Source organism: Rhamphochromis longiceps, linkage group LG23, assembly GCF_057381845.1.
Source record: "Rhamphochromis longiceps isolate RC_006_pf linkage group LG23, R_longiceps_female_GT1.1, whole genome shotgun sequence".
In the NCBI taxonomy this organism is placed as follows: Eukaryota; Metazoa; Chordata; class Actinopteri; order Cichliformes; family Cichlidae; genus Rhamphochromis; species Rhamphochromis longiceps.
The window spans coordinates 11738772-11751902 of record NC_140578.1 but is presented as its reverse complement, the minus strand read 5'-3'; the positions used below and the strand labels follow the sequence as shown (position 1 = coordinate 11751902).

Below are 13131 nucleotides of genomic sequence, written 5' to 3'. Positions count from 1 at the left end.
ACGGCCATTGTGTCAGCAGTGGGAGTATCAGTTTACAGGAATGTGAACGCTGTGAAACTTTCAGATAAGGCAGGCACAGCCGACACACAGTCTTTCTTTCTATCTGCAAAATACTTTTAAATGTGCACACAAATTAAACAGGTGTCAGTCTCCGAGTGCTGAGTTTAAACAGCGGCTGAATTAACGATTTTTTGGTGAATCCTGGCCTTGAGTATTTGCTCAATGCTCTATAAGCAGATTTTCTTTTTCTTTTTTTTTTAAAGCTTTATTGCCTTTGCTGATATTTGCATATGTATGTATTTGGATCTTAAGCAATCCAGCTCAAGTATGAGCTCATCCATTTTTCTTTGATAGTTTAGAAAACCTAATGTATGTAAGTAAAGGAACGTTTTAAATTATTTGATATACACCAGTCTTCTCCTGTCTCCTCTTCTTATTTAGGGGCTTTCTAACAAGTGTTTTGAACTTCCTCATGAATCTAATGCCACCTGGTGGAGGTGAGCACCCACTGCAGATCAAGCATCAATTGAAGGTCAAAAAGGGTGAATTTATAAACAGTGGCAACCCCGAACAAAAGTCAGTTTGCTGAATTGATGCTCACTCAATGTCAGTTAAATGCACTTTTTGTGGTTTCATATCTCTTTGTCTCCATTGCTCTTTCCTAAGTGAGGTCCCCCCCACAAACGCCACACATCTACACCTGAAGGTGTGTGTGTATCTTATTTCTTATATGTGTCTCTATGTGAGTGCGTGTGCATATCTAGGGCAATCTTTCCTATCTATTTTTACAGCTGGGCTGCAACGCAGAGTGGTTAAGGTGATGTGCCAGTGGTGTGGAATGGGTGCTTCAAGGCCTCCACAAACAAATGACAATCGATAGGCCAGACTGTTCCCACCAACAGTTTAACCGTTGGCCAACACGGCTGCAAACCTCAGAGCCATTAACGAAAAGTGGATTTGTCTCTTCGAGCCTGCGGGTTTGGTCAAGGTTCAAGGCAATATGTCAAAATACGCAAATATTAGAAATTACAGCGTTTCAAAGTCATGCAACACAAAAGCTTATGTTACAAAAATCATCAAAGTAAATAATGAAACGTGGACATTTTAAGCAGAAACGTGCTCTCCTAAACTTCACATTGGTAAAAACACTGCCAGTTACGCAAAGATGAGGCCTTGATACCAGACTGGAGGTCACTTAGTGGTCACTGATAGAGCTGGACTGCTAAAAATAAAAAATAAACAAAAAGCACATTATGGGGTATTGCTCATGTATGTATGCATGCTAGCTGCCAACAAGAACCAGCCTCTGTAAACATTAGTGATCCCTTTATTTGTTTTAACACCTTTTAAATACCCAGAAGTGACCAATAGATAAAGACATCACTTAATATTAAAAAAAAAAACCCTATTTAGATTGCATCTTGTTAGATTCACAGTCTTACTGCGGTAGTTAGTGAGAAAAACAGATGACAAGTTTAACTTCCTCATATCTTGCTCAATACAAAATGGAAACATGCAAACTGCTAAACCCGAAGGGGGCTAAACACTGCAATAACGACCGCAGCAATCAACACACAACTCGTTTCAGGAGATTATAATGGTTGATGTGCTGAGCTCTAAAAATGGCAGATTATGACTGAAATACTTTTAAATAAGTTAGTTACTTTGCTGCTACTTGACAAAGCAAGGGTGCAAAGTGATAGGTTGTTTTAGGCTGACTTTTATTTTAAACACATCACAGTTACAACTTTATACAAATCTTACACTGACAGTAAAAACCACAGGTGGCAAAACAGACACATTCATTATCACTGCGCTATTTATCAAATAGTCGGGGGGGGGGGGGGGGGGGGAAACGCCCAGAGCTTTTATTACATGCCTAATGTTTCTGCCCTGGTGTGTGTTCTCATCTTCTACTGTATCTCACAGGATCTCAGCAGTGCATGATCCTCAGGCCACTCATGTATCAACAGCACAGTAAGTGTGAGAAAGCCCCATGTTGTGGGAAGCTACACAATGCCCTTATTTCTCAGGGGCCTACATTACTACTGTAAAGTTGTCATGTGACGCTGTACAAAAGTCACACTGCAGTCGAGTATGAGGAGGCGATATCCTCTTCATACTCGCTGAGGCTCAACTTCCTGTAAAAAGTGGTTAACAGCTGAGCTGTGAATTAAGGAGTAGGAATCAGGCCAGCAAACATCAACCTCAACAATCACACAAATTACCTCCTTGGAGGGGTTTGCAGAAGACATGGGGTCTGATATGACATACAAACTCACCTTAAATAGGTCAGGTTAGAACCAGAGCAAAGCAAAGGGGACAGGAGCTTGTTAAAAGCAAAACATCTGTGTGTGTCTGCGTGTGTGTGAGTGTGTGAGGGGAATGGGGGTGTGCGGGGAGTAGGGCTGACATAACAACAACAACAACATCAAAGTTTACAGGAACAAACTGATTAAACTAACCGCCCCAGTGATGACTCACCTGGTGGTATCACAGTGAAGTGAACTGTGTGGGTGCACTGAAACACGTTAGTAATGGTAAAACTGTGGTTTGGAGGGTGCTGCTTAAAGTAGGGGTACCTGGGCGAGAGCTGATTTGAAAAACAACCAAATAATATAACAAGTTTGTACTGTGACTCCCTCAAAGTAAAAACACTGTAAAAAAATCTTTCCATTCTCTCTCGCAGTACTTTTGAGACAAAGGCCCACGTGTCCAACGATTTACTCAATTCATCATTATGACAAAGTTATTACAGTAGTATTGTCTAAACGAATCAGTAGTGGTAAACAGTTCCACTAGCCATATGTTTTTTCTACATCTTATCTATCTGGGCACTAGCTCTGAGTGACGTTTGAGTGACTTTGATGATAAAGATGACCATTTATTGAAATTTCCACCAGCATGACACATCATCGCTTGTGTGCCCTGGAATCCTCAAGTGTTTCAGCATTAATCACAAGTCACCCTCGATTAGCTTAGCCCCTGCCATGGAATAACAGATACAACTCGTTTTTTCTTAGGACTGCACATAAAGGGATCTCCTTGACCTCTGCATTGGCTAAAGTCTGCTGCCTGCATATTCAGACAGCCGTCCTGACAGACACTAACGAAGGAATATGAGTTGTGCCTGAGTTAAAGTGGAATTATTATACTCATATCAATCTCCATATTATTATTCCTGTACAATAATAACAACAACAACAACAAGAGAAAAACCCCACTTAGCTTACTTTAACCTAGCTGATAAACACCCTCACAAGCAGATGAAAAAACCCAGCATTACATCACAGGTCACTTTCCTTTTTTCTAGCTTCTGCCTGTCTATTGCAAACCACCAATAAACACATCGATATATAAGCGAGACCATTTATGCTCATTTCCAACACCAAATTTTACTCGCTGGCCACACAAAACTAGCCTTCCACGAGTTACAGTTAAAAACACTCCTCATGTCATCCTGGACACATGTATTTGATATCTTATCACACGTTATCACACGCATATCACACATGTCCAAAAGCACCCGAGAGACTCAGAGTGGTGATCTGAAAAGTAATGATGTCAGTTTCACTGGAAGACGCTTTGAGTTCAAACTAAGAGACACAATGCTGAAACAATACTTTTAAACAAGCGTGACTTCAATAGATATTTATTTATATACACTGTACAAATTTCTATAATTAATTCAATATCAGAAGCAGTATGCTTTAAGTAATTACAAATATTAAAAATAGCTTGACTAAATTCTCCTTATCTTTCATGCTAATTTACCCATGAGGTAACTGAGCTCCTAATATTAATGCACAAAAAACACACACACACATACACACTGGTGAAGACTACAGTCTACAACAAACTTGCAGTTCTGGTAAAGTTTTCTTTTCAACACAGGAAGGATGGCCACTCCGTCTCTGATTCCTCACCTCCTACAGGTATCGCTTGAATAATGCTTAAAAATATTAACTAAACTCAATCGCAAACAATAAATGTGTATATTTTTCTTTAGCTTATGCTATGAATCGTATTGGGAACGGACTGATTTCTACAACCCTCACGCACCCGGTCACCTCCATCCACACAAGAACCTTTTCCGATCTTTAAGTGTTTCTTTGTAACATGGGGCTCTTGCCCAACCCAGCCAACCTTTTGATTAGTGGTTGACCTGCTCTACTCCTGAGCCACTGCATTTATATAGATATAGGAGTAGGGTAATGGAACCCCTAACCTCCATTATAGAAAACAATACAGAAGTGCTTTAAACTGGCATTCTTTCTAGCCGGTAAACTGTGTAAGTCTACAGAAAAACAGCGCCAGACTCAGTAAATCTTTTTCCTGATGGGTTAATGACCTCAGTGAACCAGCTTACAGATTTGGTAACTACAGCACAATGTTCATTTCTGTAAATAGTGTAAAAAACAAAGGACAATGAGGCAGAGTATGCTTTCAGATGAGGCAACGCTGTGATTAAGGAGCTGGTTCTGTAGGAGTGAGGATTTTGACGCAAGTTTAAAGTGCCCTGAGTGCTTAGGTCAAGTAGAAAAGTGCTATATAAGAGTCAGTTCATTTACCATGAAGATGAAAACACAACTCAAGCTCTCCCAACAAAACTAATGTCTATGTACAACTGTCTGAGGCATTTAGAAAGGTCATGGTAACACTTAAAGTGGGTATGAGGAAGAAAGAATATATACATATATACACTTTTAATGCACAAGGTAAAGACAAAGACAAAAACAAGCAGAATAACTTTCTCTTTGTGGCGTAATGTGCCAAAAACAACAAAAGAGACATCAGTTATCACACTTCCTTTTTTGCTGTGTGCATGGCCAGTGTAGTAAAGCTCAAATTCACTGATTCTTTTATTTAGACAGTAGGTCACTTGTCTTTGTGTTTTTCACAACCTCATTTAGACATATGACGAGGAGAGTGATGGGGAGGCACGTATGTGCAAAACACTTGTTGCACTTGTGGAAAGATGCATTTGGCACCTGGTGAACACTAGCAAAGTGTAAACACACTTTTAGAACATTTACTTCTCTTTCTTTCTTAGTCACTAAGATCATAATCTCTATCTGTCCACAGTGCATTTGTGATTTACAGGGCTTTGTAGTGAGTGGTACCCCAAAATTCTAATCTACAAGGCATTAAAAACAGATTTGGTAAGACTGGAATTCTCTAGTGAGCTGAACAACTCACAAAGTTGAACGCAGACTGGGCTGTCATATTCTTGTGCATGCATATTAACATTAGCGCATGTGTTCAGATTTGTGCCATGATGAAAACGAAACATATGCGTGCAGATAGCACTTTGAGGAGCTGATAGATGGAGAACATGAGAAAGTAGGATGGATGAATAGAGGACAGTTAGTGAATCAAGAAGTGCAGAGGATTAGTAGTGAGGAAGTGAGGACAGCTATGAGGAGATGGAAGAGTGGAAAGGCAGTTGGTGCAGATGACATACCTCTGCAGGTATGGAGGTGTTTTGGAGAGAGGGCAGTGGACATTTTAACCAGACTGCTTAACACAATCTTAGAGAGTGAGCACAGATTTTCGAGAACAAAGGTGATGTGCAGAGCTGGACAGATGGATAAAGCTGATGCGTCACACCATGTTATAGGAAAGAAGGAGCCCTACAGATTCTTGTTTTGGGAATGTTGGCGGAGGTCAACCATCCAAAGCAACAGAGAGAGTATGAGAGAGATCAAGAAAGGAGTGCCGGCAGGGTTGAATAGGAAACGGAAGGTTTAGGAGATAGTAGTGAGACCTGCAGTGATGTATGGTTTGGAGATGGTGACGGTGACACAAAGACAGGAGGCTGAGCTGGAGGTGGCAGAGCTGAAGATTTTTGTTGGAAGCGATCAGGAGAGATAGCTCAGGCTGAGCAGTTTGGAGACAAAATAAGAAAAGCTGAGCAAGGCTGAGATGTTTTGTACATGTGCAGAAGAGGGAGAGTGGATATATTGGACAAAGGATGATAAAGATTGAGCTGCCACGCAGGAGGAAAAAAGAAAGACCTCAGAGAAGATTCATGGATGTAGTAAAGGAGGACGTGCAGAGGGTGGGTGTGATTGAGGAGGATGCTGGGACAGGAGGAAATGGAGGCAGATGATCTGCTTTGGTAAACCCTAAAGCGAGCAGCTGAAAGAAGAAGAATAAGGAATAGAGGTCAACTGGTGTTCTTTGTCACAATCATCGGATGTGATCAACATCTGTTTGAGAATCCTTCTTTCTTAGCCTGCAGCCAGCTGTCTAAACAATTCATGAATCCTTTACGAAATTAATTAGAAATCCTGTCTGTGAGGATAAATGTACTAGTGGTGCACAGGCTGGGTAATTAAAACCTGGAAATGACTAAATCATTAGCTTTTTCAAAAGATTTATTGGTAAAAGGAATACAGCCTTTAACAAATGTTTGAAGGCCCTCCGCATCCATATTTTCGATAAAAATCAAAGCTGCCGGCAGCATGATGTCAGTCGAGCAATCACTGGTACGAAAGAAATACAGATAATGGTCAAACGTTCAGAAGTGTTCTCTCAATTAGACACTGAAGCATTATAAAGCCAACAGGACTTATACTGCTGGCGCTGAGTAATCCACATAAAAGAATCATCTGCAACATGCAGTCAGGATGTGGGTGTTGCCACACACAAACGTGGGAGTGCAACAAATTATGCAGGCCCTTCATATCACAATGTTTTCTAAGCATGCAATTTTTTTTTAACAGTGATAATAAACTATCCTCGAAAAGGTCCAGATTCACACAGTGCTGAGAGACACAGTCGAGTAAATTGGATCGCTGTCTGTCTAAAAAGAAATCAGCCCTGTATTTATTAATAATTTGGATGCTATCATATTTATAACACCTGCTTCCTGTTACTGCTACAAGTTGAGGCTACACTGTAGTCTTCACCTGCATATATGTATATGTGTGTGCGCATGTTTGTTTCTGTGTTTTCTGTGCATGATAGTTTGTCTCTTTTCAAAGCCATCAAACTAATATCCGGGAACCAATACAACCTGACAGGTACTATGTCTTTAAAAATCTGGAGACAACGTTCTTACTAAAAGAAGACTGTTGGAACATGAGCGACTGTGGCTGATGCGGTTATGATGAGTCAGACAGAAAACTCTACTGGAGTTTTTAACAAACACACATCTGATAGGACACCCCCTGTGATATGGACAGCCCCCTCACTCTGCACGCTACAAAGAAGTCTTCAGCACCAACTGCAGAAGAGTGATGTTGTACAGTGTGGTTTTCCATTCTGGTTGCTGTTCGGCTTCTGTGTCTTCTCGCGAGAAGCTGCTCTTTTGCAGCCTTTCAAAAGAATACCCAGACTACAATTAGAATGTGAACAGAAAAGGAGAGGTGGATCATTAGGTTTCACCTGTGCTTCTCAAACTTTTTAATGCTTAGGCAGCTGCCAGGCTGGAGATTTCAGTGCTCTCCGCAGACAACCTAATGTACCCTGGTGCACTTTGCCCCTGTCCCCTGCAGACAGTGATTCATCTCTGGCAGCTCGGGTGAGGCAGGATTCAAACAACAGCCTTCTTGGTTGTGTTATGAAACATTTTGTTTTTTTCACCAATAGACGGACAGGTGGATTTGCCACTCTTAAATGGAAAAATACAACACAAACGAACAACTGGAGAAGAATGAGAGATGTGGGGAATCACGTCTGTCTGCACCAGTGAAGATTAGTGACATTGAAAAAGCTAGAATAAAAATCAGGCGCATAACTAAATGGAATTCCACACCATGTGACTAAATTAAATATGGATAGATGAATACTGGGGAGAGACTCGCCAAAGGCACAAAAAAGGGTTTAACGAATCACATTTATTAAAGTAGATTTGTATGTGTAAAATACTCACTGTACAGCTACCTATTTTTGTAGACACGTGTGGAAGTGAACAAGAGTTGTGTGTGTATTGTGGTCATGTTAACATGACCACAACGTCCTGACATTTTAGAATAAAACATTAACACTGCAAGGCACAGATGGTGCTTACAGATTCTAAAGTCCTGCTTTATCAGATGGCTGGAATGAGCAAATCCAGCAATGGGAAAAGAAATTCCCACAATCTGAAGCATTCAGCAGGAATTGCCTCTTGAAATTTTCCTTTTAATATAGCAAAAAGGAATTTAAACTGACCGGCAATTTATCCTTCAATGTGATTTGTCTAATTAAAAAAAAAAAATTACAGGGAACGCTAAATTACAAATCTGGACTTTAGTGATTCCCTGCATCCTTCCTGAGGCTGGACTAGTGGATGACTGGACCCATTCAAAGTCCGTCCTGAAATTTAACTGTGAGCACGTGATTAGCAGTTATGTGCGCCATAACCTTCATTTAAGGAGGAGTTACAGGTGCAAAATCCATGAGAAGTTAAAACTTTTGTTACAGTTCCCGCAGTCTCCATTTGAGAAGATGCGCCACATGCTGAGCAACACCGTGATGTGGAGCGAACTTTTTAATGGAAAAAAAAAAAAAGAAGAAAAAAAAAAGAAAAAAAAATCTCTAAATCTCTCTAAATATAGCTCGTGCTTTCTGGGATTTGTTTCAGTGTTTTATTTCATTTCATCACGTCATTCAAAACAAATAGATAAATACATGTCAAACAAATCTCAAAGTCAAACATAATCATGTCGTAAACCAAACCATGTTTTCTACTAATGAGTAAAGCTTACTGAACAGTGGTGTCACAGTGCGACTGTTCTAGACACGTCGACCGATGTGCTGTAATTTTACAAAAGTAATAAGTAGGACGGTTGATCCAAATCGACTCATTTCAGTAACACCTGTTGGTTAGATCGTGGCCACACACAGCTCTCTTGGACTTCCGCACTCCAAGTTAAAGTTGCCAGATCGGTTTCCACAGAATGAAACAGACAGCACAGTGTGATTGGCTATCCGTGTGGCCTATATGTGCGCACCGCCCAGCAGCTCTGCTCTCCACATCACCGCTGATTGTGAGTGAATGGTAAGTTCAGCCCTTTCTCTGTTTCACCCCATGTAACACCCACAAACTTAAAAAAGATTAAGTCACTTTTCCAAGTGCTGCGCGTAAAACTGTATGTCGCTCTTCTTGTGTGTGTGTGTGTGTTTGCAGAGCTGCAAGAGACGCTCAAAGTCCCGGCTTCTAACAGTCCCACAGGTGTCATCCTTCCAATCAGGTCAGTGTCAGTTCAACTTTACGACGCTGTCTAATTCTAAGGCTTTAAAACGTGAACGCTCACATTCAGTATGCTCGCGTAAAGTTCCCTCGAGGCTAACTTTTAATGTATCTGTCTTAATCTTAAGAAGGTTAGAAACTGTTTTAAATGAAAAGGCACCGACACTGTCGTATGTGCCGACATCATTTAACGTTGTGGTGGAGTAAGGCTGTTTAGATTAATGCACATTGAATTTACAGATTATTAACTCGCTTTTCAACGTCAGTAAACTACGCGTTTCGTCAAATGTCTGAAGTACATTCAACTCAAAAATGCTCAAAATAAACGTAAACGAGTTTCATTCACGCAGATTTTTCTCAGCATTAGTTATGAATCGAAACTTATGCAGCAATCATTGCTTTAGGTGATTCAGGTGCAGCTAACGGGGTCAGATTTATGCTTGATGCATGGATGTATGCATGCTGCTTGACTGACACTTGTTTCCCTCCACTAGTGTCATGAGCTCCCCGAAAAGCCCTGACGGTGCCGGGACAGATGCTCCTTGCCAGCCCTCCTCCTCAGTTGAGAGCAGTGGGTACACGGACACGGAGCCTCGGCTCCTGGCTGGGACTCGGTCCTCCCTCCTGGCTCGACGTCTCATGCGCTTACAGGCCTACAGTAGCCACTTCACCCCCGTTACGCGCCGGAAGAGGGAGATGATCCCAGACGATAAGAAAGATGCCAGCTACTGGGACAAGCGACGCAAGAACAACGAGGCGGCCAAGCGGTCCAGGGAGAAGAGGAGGCTGAATGACCTGATGATAGAGGGCCAGCTACTGGCTCTGAGCGAGGAGAACGCCCAGCTGCGGGCTCAAGTCCTTAACCTGCAGTACATCAGTACCCTGAGCATAGAAAAAACCAAAGCACCCTCTCCCTCTGCGACATCAACTGCGCCTGTCCTAGCGCCCACTCTGCCCTTGTCGCCCATACCTCCCCACACCCCTTCTCTCTTCCAGGCAGGGATCAGGGCTGTGCGACAACAGGAAACTGCACTGAACCAGTATGAGTCCAAGCTCCCTTGTTTTGGCTCAACTAGAGGTCTTTTTAATCCACTAAGCCATCGCAATTGTGGGACACAGCCAGGCATCCTTCCTCTCACCGGCTCCGGTGTCCTTTCGCTCCGAGATAGTTTAGGGAGCGGAAGGTCAGGGGAGGTAGGAGTGGATGCCCAGCGCCAGGTCTCCTCCGTCGATGTAATCCCCATCTCTCCCAGTGTATCTTCCCCACCCGTCTCTTCCTTCTCAGCAATCATGTCCTCTCCTGACACTCTCCACCATGCCTCTGCGCTCTCGTACCCACCCCAAAACTGGCTGGTGCCCCAGCTGAACCACTCGGCTGTGTGTAATAATCTTCTTCTGCCCTGGAGGTCCTCCTACCTGGCTCCGTCGGCCGTCTACTCCGGCCTGCCTCTCCACTTACAAGAAAGGCAAAGCCAGGGTGTCGGTGTGGAGGCGCACATTCAGAGGGGGCTGAAGAGTCGGTTCAGCAGTGCAACGCCTGGTTTGTCTCAGCTCGGGATGCATCTCAGTTCTGGGGGACGCTGACTGGACAGTTTAACTGTTAAGGTGTAACTTACAAGAAGTTTTTAAAAAATCCCCAAACTTAACGTGATTCCATATGCGTCCAAATGAGATGTGAGGTGAAGGCTTTTTCAGCTGTTTTTTTTTTTTTTTTTTGTTTGCCAGTAAATATGCAGTCCAAAAAGAATGAAACGTGTGCAGTGGGTCATAATGAAAATACGAACAATTAAAAAACGAAATAAACAGCCTTCACGTGGCCTATGTTCCCCGAAAGATCAGCCATGAACAATGTATTTTACCACGAGCTACACGGCACGATTTTCTGTGGTTTTATTCTGTTTGAATGAAGCTTTTGCGCTCCCGCTCTTTGTCTGAATTTGTTTCATACAATGAAATATTAATGTATAATAAACACACAAGCTGTTTTTTCGTTTTTGTTTTTTAATGTTATTCCGGACTTTTCTTTTTCATTCAGATTATTTAATTTCATTGCAGTACAGGTATTTCTTGTACATTTTTACCCTTTGCCAGTGATGAAAAACAAACAAACAAAAAGAAAAACACAGCGACTGCACCAGTGAAACTGTGCGTGCTGACTCGGTATTCCCCTTTATCCCCACTGCGTGATTTCCCAGCACAATTCGACTCGATGGAAAACTGAACGTTGAACCGTTTATTTGTGGGTCAGCAGCTCAGTGAGACACAATCCACCACATTTCAGTGAGACACCACATCTGGGTAATGTTTAAATCTTTAAATGCTATGCTTTTGTTAGAATAGGGTCTTTAATATATGAATGTATATCCATGCATTCGAATAGTCCTGTTAGTCATTTTACAATCAAGTATAAAAGTAATGCTTTAAGTCGAAAAGTAAGTATAAAACTCTAAGAATATACTTAGAATATACTCTAAGTATAAAAAGTATTACTTTTATACTTGTCTAAGTATAAAGTACAAAATATACTTAGTGTGTATATATATATATATATATATATATATATATATATATATATATATATATATATATTCTTATTTTTTAATCCCTTTTTATGCCCTTCTTGATGTAATCCCCCCCCACCAAAAAAAAAGAAAGATCCGGGTATCCTCTCGCAACAGGATCTTTCACTTGTTAGGCGAATGGAGCATCATGTCATCTCTGACCTGCTACGCAGTGCCATCGCAATCGGCTCTTAAATACCCATGCACGATCCCGAAGCCTCCAGCAGAGGGCGCTACAACACAAACGGTGTGGCAGATGGATTTCGTTTTGTGGAATAATTTCTGCCTCTCCAGTAGTATGTATGCATTTTTCACACATACACCGGTTTTAGAGTAAATAACTAAATAAAGTAAACGTAAACTAATATTAATGCTACCAATATATTCACATCGCATATTTTTATTCAGACTTCAAAGAAAGAATATTATTTTAAATTAAGGAGACCGGATGTTCTATTTTACGTGAGCTTATGTGACATTTGTATGCCTTCTCCTGAAACTCAACACACTCAGACACTGTTCCACATTTTGAGTGGTTTTAGTTTACAAAAGTCAGTACACATAAGTCTTTGAAGAAACTTGTGGTTAAAAAAGAGACGTGCCGATGCATCCCTATTAAAACCCAAAGATTAGTATCAGGCACAGCAGCAGCTGAAATAGCAATAAGGTTTTTTATTGTTAGTCACATCTAAAAAAAATGTAAGAAGACAAGCTCATCATTAAAACAAACTTTTAACCTTCCTGTGACCAGTGCCCAAACTGTGACCTGTATAGTTTGTGCGTTTGTGTGTCATGGGTTAAATTCTTTTCATGGGATATGTCATAAATGACAAACTGGTGACATGACCTATATTGTCAGACAAAATCATATCCTTTGACCCAGATTTAATTTGTTTGGATCTGGTCAACCCAATTCAATCATGGATTTGAACTTTACTCTCCTCTGAATAAATGCTTGACCTCCTTTCTTGAAAAAGGACGGCCTAAATTAAGGCATCCCAGGTGTTAAAGTTAAAAACAGAAAAAAAAACGATGACTGAATGTCCTGTTTAACGTACTGGAACTCGTCCGTCATGGCTCGTGATGTCAAATTCATGTCTTTGTGTAAGACACGTTCCAGCTTTGACAAACTGAGTGCGTCTCAGTGTTCGTCCATCCGACACAGAGAGATGGACTGAAAATAAGTTTACGTGCGAGTTTAGAAAATAACATTTTAGCATAAAAGGAACTCTCTTTCAGCCCTTTGAAAAAGAAAGCATTTTTGCCTCCACGTGGACCTCTCGTGCTTATTTTTCTAACATTAAGGACTTACACGCATCACAACAGGAAGCCAAAAATCTGTCTACATGTGACACTGGCTATACATAGAAATGGGCGTTGAAGTAAAAT

At 41.2% G+C, this 13131-nt stretch overlaps 1 protein-coding gene across 1 annotated transcript; it reads left to right on the top strand.

Moving 5' to 3' along the window:
- Positions 1-9120: 9120 nt before the first annotated feature.
- On the top strand, positions 9121-11049 carry LOC146641383 (uncharacterized). Its single transcript, XM_085399489.1, has 2 exons — positions 9121-9182; positions 9676-11049. The coding sequence occupies exon 2, from the start codon at positions 9680-9682 to the stop codon at positions 10763-10765; it is 1086 nt and encodes a 361-aa protein (XP_085255615.1). The 5' UTR covers positions 9121-9182; positions 9676-9679; the 3' UTR covers positions 10766-11049.
- Positions 11050-13131: the final 2082 nt, after the last annotated feature.